Source organism: Fragaria vesca, linkage group LG1 (assembly GCF_000184155.1).
Source record: "Fragaria vesca subsp. vesca linkage group LG1, FraVesHawaii_1.0, whole genome shotgun sequence".
NCBI classification, from domain to species: Eukaryota; Viridiplantae; Streptophyta; class Magnoliopsida; order Rosales; family Rosaceae; genus Fragaria; species Fragaria vesca.
Window position 1 is genome coordinate 15,904,531 of NC_020491.1, and position 5,695 is coordinate 15,910,225.

A 5,695-nucleotide genomic window follows, 5' to 3' on the forward strand; every position below is an offset into this window, starting at 1 on the left:
GTTTGATTCTCAATTGGTCTCGAGTATCGCTTTGATACTTTTGGGTTCACTAACTACAAAACTGAATCCACTGCATCATACACTAGAAAAATTAGCTGAGAAATCAGCATCCAGTAAATGAAAAACAGTACAAAAATGACTACAACAAAATTTACAGAGGTGAGAGTGACAGATACTACGGGTCAATAGCCATGGGTGTAATGCGCCTTTTAGTAGGCTTATTTACAGTAGGCGTTGTCACTGTGCTTGATGATTCTTTTTTGCTGTCGTTTAGTTCTACAAGACTATCATTTGCTGAAGTTTCAGTTACCATGTCCTCTGGCTTCTGAACTGTACTACTGTCATCTCCCAAGACTTTCTTTTCACTCGCTTCTGCTTCTGATATTTCAATATTGGCTGCAAGACTATCGTTTGAGGCAGTGTCAATTACCATGTCCTCTGGCTTCTCAGCAGTGCTTCTGTCATCACCAATTACTTCCTTTTCTGCTCCTGTTTGCTTATTTCTTTCTGCTTCTGTTATTTCATTTTCCACTGCAACAAGACTTTTATTTGGAGCAGTGTCAATTACCTTATCCTCTGGCTTCTTAACTGAGATTTTGTTCTCTTCATTATTGACTTTAGTTGCAACAAGACTATTTTCTGTAGTAGTTTCAATTAACATGCCCTCTGGTTTCTTTACCGAGCTTTCCTCCTCTTCACCAAAGACTTTCTCTTCTAGAGAACATTATTGGAGAGACATCAGGAACCAAACAGTTGAAGAAACTATGCATAAGCAAAACGTGATGAGAACAAATAGAACATAAAGGACAAACCTGTGGGTGATCCCAGTTCATCATTTTCAAATTCCACTATAGTGCAGTAACCATCTTGGGAAGAAAGTGCTAGAAAACGGGCATCAGGTGACCTGTTGAGCAACAAATAGTGGCCAATTAAGCTCCACGAAGTGAGAAAAAAATTAACAGTTCAAACTAATTAAACCAAGGCATCAAACAAATTGTTATTGCAGCCTGTCAAAAGAAAAACTAGTTCAGTATAGGAAACTATAATTTTACCATGTAATGTCTGTTATGGCTGCATAATGAAGACCAGCCAAAATTGCAATTGGAGCAACACTCTGTGTGTCATAAATGTAAAGAGAATCCAAAAGTGGCACCGCAAAAACTATACGATGGGGAAGCTTAAAGAATCCCGCTGCAGATTCATCAAAGAAGCAATGATTAGTGACTACTATCATTTACTATATAAACCAAAAAAAAAGAAGTTTGTTCCAAATTAACAATAGAACAGGCATCAGTACATGGATTTGTTTCCCGCAGTCTAAAAGTCAAAGGGCAGAATCGAACTGCTACTATTGCTTTGTTGGCACAAGGGAGGTGTAAAGCAGGCCTGCAATATATGTAGGAATGTAAATGCACACAACAAATTCCTTGAATGCGAAACATAAAGCTGTACAATTAAAAAAATATACCAGATGGAAAGGTTTGAGAAATTAAGACAACAAATATATAGATCTAGAAAATGTCTTGCCTTGAAAGGTCCTTTCTTGAAAATACATAAGCAGTATTTATTGTTTCTGTTGCAGGTGATACTTTGTACGAACCTGAAATGAAAGATTGATATGACAACAAAGACAACAAAAGAAAACATCAGCGGTAGATCAATGCTAGGTTCTCAGCTGGGAAATGTAAGCCAGTACCATCTTTTTTTCGTGGAAAAGAAAGAAAAAAGAAGAGGACATGACTATCCTTCAACAAATTTCAAACATACACCAAAAGATAGCAACATTTATTAACATTGAAACATAAATCAGAAGTTCATTTCCAGACACATCTCCCTCTCGGTGGTGTTATGTTATTCAGTGAAAGCATAATTAAAGTTATTGGCATCCTATTAATGGGACTTTGCTTAACTACAATCATAATGTTTCATAGAACCACAAATATTAGCTTGAATCAGGGAATACTTCTGTTGAGCTAGTACCTGCTGGAACAAGTAGAAATGATCCATCAGGTGACCATGCTAATCTCCGGAAAAAAGATGGCAGTGTCTCATCGTGAAAGAGATGGTTTTTTGCAGACTGCATTCAAAAGCATACAAGAAACCTAGAGCATGTCAAAAGTCTATCATTTATTATGAAGATGATCGATGGTAGTAGATAATCTATTATCTTCTGACCTTGGAATCATCTGATGATGGGTTTTCGGCCTTTGATATAACATGTTGACATATATAATTTGTCTTATCGGTGCCTTTGGTCTTTGTTTGAGCTTTTTTAAGGTAAATGCGACAAGTTCTATCTGAACTGAGGGAGGCAACATACTTGGCTAATGGGTCCCATGCCACACCTTGAACATAATGGAAATGGGAATCCAAAATCTGATGGACTGAACCTGAGACAACCAAGAAACAATCAAAGTTGAATCGCTTGTAAAATTTTCTCAGATATTAATTATATGCTTATGCTTCTTCTGCATGGTCTTGTTTACCTTTGTTAACATCCCATATGATGCATGAATTATCAACTGAACCGGAGATGAGAAATAAACCATCAGTAGACCACTCGAGGTCCAACACGTCTTTCCGGTGAAATCTATACCAGAAAAAGTTAGTCAGTACTCATGCAAGAAAATATTTCTTATAAAGCTCCAAATAGTGAAAAAGAATTCTAATGTCGTATATACTTTGATATTTTAATTAATAAAAATAATATTGAAAACGCTAGGTTGACAACTATGGATGAATAGATTCAACTTAAGCAAGCATCTGAAAGTGCACTGCCACTTTAAAGTTTAATTCTTCATAAATATATACAATACTACTGAGATTCAATGCAAGCACCTGAACCTCTCTCTTTCTCTGACTAATACTCAGACACACATACATGTATATACCACAGACGTGATTTGTAAAGTTTTTAGAATAATTGATTGTTTAATGGCTTCAAACTCGACAGAACACATGAAGAGGATCAGATCACAGGCCTATTTCTGATTTGGATCAAACTTCTGTCTGCTTGTTAAGGCCTTTCTTTAGACTTCCTTACGTTTATTAAATAATTAATGTAGTTAGCATTATGCTTTTAAAGCTCTAGTAAAAGCAGATTTGCTTGTTTATGTAATGTTGTTCTATGTAGTAGTAACAAATAAATCTTTTGGAAAATGTTTTCCAAACAGGCATCTTTGAATCCTTTGAATCTATATTAGTCTTTGGAATGCCCCAAAATTCTACCTTGAGCACCTAAATCTGGGTCCTAAATCTGGTGAAAGTAATGTGTTACAAGCTGCACTTTACAGCAGTTTGAACAATTAAAATTAGAATTCTTACGATAATGTCTTAAGGACCTTCCACGTTTGACCATTTTCTGTTGCATGCAACTTCCATATAATCAGCTCACCTCCTGCTTAACAGGATAGGAAAATGCAGTTTAACACACCATTACTTACCTAATTCAGAAATCAAAACAATAACAATAATTGTTGAATTAACATAGACAACTGATAGAGCTTATGTGGGCGATTGAACATACCATCTGCACCAGAGGCAAGTAGTTCTCCTGCATCAGTGAAAGACCAATATTACTTCCAACCATCAAGAGTACATAACAAGACTACCAATCATTAAAAATTGATGACGGCTACTCATCAGTACACTCACATGAAAGAAGCTTGATCCAATTACACAATAAATTGACTATCAGTTAGTACAAAGACATCCTTTATTTCAACACTTGATCCAATTACACAATAAATTGACTCTCACAATGCATTGTTAGCAATTCGTAACAATGTAAGCTTTCTATAGCAACTAGTTATGCACAATCGACAAGTGCCACATATTTAATCCTCGTTTCTAAACACTTACCAGAAGGAGCAAACCGGAGGACATTAACAGCGGAACTATGGTACGAAAGGCTATTATGATACGACACCGATGGGAGCTTTTCCCCGGAACTTATCAACCAAAGCTGGTCAAAAATCAGACACAACAAAAAACAATTAGTTCAATCCAGCTTAAAAACACTTCAATCTACACAAGAAATGTTATCAAATCGCTATTACCGATACCGAAAACGCCCTCAATTCAAGGATTTTCTGGGCAATTAAATTTCACAGTAACAATCACAAAGGCGAGATCAAGAACCAAAACCAAGAGCCCAGTTGAAATTGAAGGGAAAGAAAGCAAGAACGGTGAAGCCCAAGGCTTTAGATTCTTGAAAAGAGAGAAGAGAACGGAGTAGAGGAAAAAGGGAGTACCTTGATGTCGTAATCGGCGCCGCCGGTGGCGAGAGTGGCGGAATTGGGGTGGAAATCTAGGGTTAGGACGGGCTTGGAGTCGTGCCAGTTGATCTGGACTGTGCCGCCTTTCATTGTTGATTTGGATTCGGAATCGGTTCTGATGGGTATCGAATTGGAGGAGACCAAGAGAATTTAGGGTTTATTGAGAGAGAGAGAGAGAGAGAGAGAGTGGGGTATATATGTTGGGTTGGATTTTTGGCGGGAAATGTTCTTTACCCAATTAGGCAGTTTTTTCCTTTCGCGCGTCCAACTGGTGATGAATGTGTTGAAGGAAATAATCCCAAGTAATCCGGATTGTGACTAGAATATATTCTGTAGTTAACCATATGTATTGTTTACCTTATCAGGTTCTATAATTGAGGATCAAACATGTATATATGTTACGTCTTGTAGCAAAGTCTAAAGTGAAAAGATACTTTTTTTTATTATCAGTTTGTTTATGGTATCAGAGCAATCGTTCTTGGGACCCTAGAAATCCATACCAAAAACACCAAAATCATACCCCATGACTGGAGGCGAGGGACAGCAGCATGAAACAAAGCTCATCGAGCAAAACAAAGACTCGAGTTCTTCCAAAACCTCAGAACCATGGGAGAAATCCAATCATCCATTGTTTCTCCATCACTCGGATCAGCCTGGTGCGGTCCTCGTGGCACAACCACTGATGGAAGATAATTACACCGCATGGGCCCAATCAATGGACATGGCACTCGCCATCAAAAACAAGGGGTTCATAGATGGTACCCTCAAAAGATCAACTCACAATCCCGACGAACAATAACAATGGGATCGTTGCAATATCCTTGTCAAAACATGGCTGCTAGCATCAATGTCGAAGGAGATATCTCGCAGCGTTGCTCAATGCAAGAATGCAAGAGATATATGGCTAGATCTACAAGAACGGTTTTGTCATACTAACACAGTTTCATTGTTCAATATAGAGAATGCAATACATGATTGTGAACAGGGGACAAACTCAGTCACAACCTTCTTCACGGAGCTTAAAAGTTTATGGGATGAGAAGGATACTCTTTGTGCACTACCACCCTGTTCTTGCAATGCAGCCACTGCGGTTACAGCTTATATGGAGTCCCAAAAGACCATGAAATTCCTAATGGGACTGAATGAAAATTATGCAATGATCCGAAGCACAATCATCGGCATGGATCCTCTCCCTAATGTGAAGAAGGCATACTCTCTTGCACTCCGCCATGAGAAACAAGCAGAGGTTTCCAGTGGGAAGTCTGCGTTACCACCAGAAGCGTCTGCCTTTGCAGCCAAGAAAGACAGCCGTGAATTCAATTTTGCGGAAGGAGAGGCATCTGCCTTTGCAGCAAAAAAGACCAACCGTGATTTTAGCTTTGTAGAAGGAGAGACAAAGCACTGTGTCAAGTGCAACA

General features: G+C 38.2%; 1 protein-coding gene across 1 annotated transcript; it reads right to left on the reverse strand.

The window, feature by feature from the left end:
• Window positions 1-131: 131 nt before the first annotated feature.
• On the reverse strand, window positions 132-4,391 carry LOC101313551 (chromatin assembly factor 1 subunit FAS2-like). The gene is made up of 12 exons (XM_004288286.1): window positions 4,254-4,391; window positions 3,862-3,964; window positions 3,527-3,553; window positions 3,325-3,397; window positions 2,487-2,590; window positions 2,176-2,390; window positions 1,981-2,077; window positions 1,528-1,600; window positions 1,298-1,386; window positions 1,053-1,191; window positions 813-904; window positions 132-714 (listed from the first exon to the last, which is right to left on the reverse strand). The coding sequence occupies exons 1-12, from the start codon at window positions 4,365-4,367 to the stop codon at window positions 176-178; spliced, it is 1,665 nt and encodes a 554-aa protein (XP_004288334.1). The 5' UTR covers window positions 4,368-4,391; the 3' UTR covers window positions 132-175.
• Window positions 4,392-5,695: the final 1,304 nt, after the last annotated feature.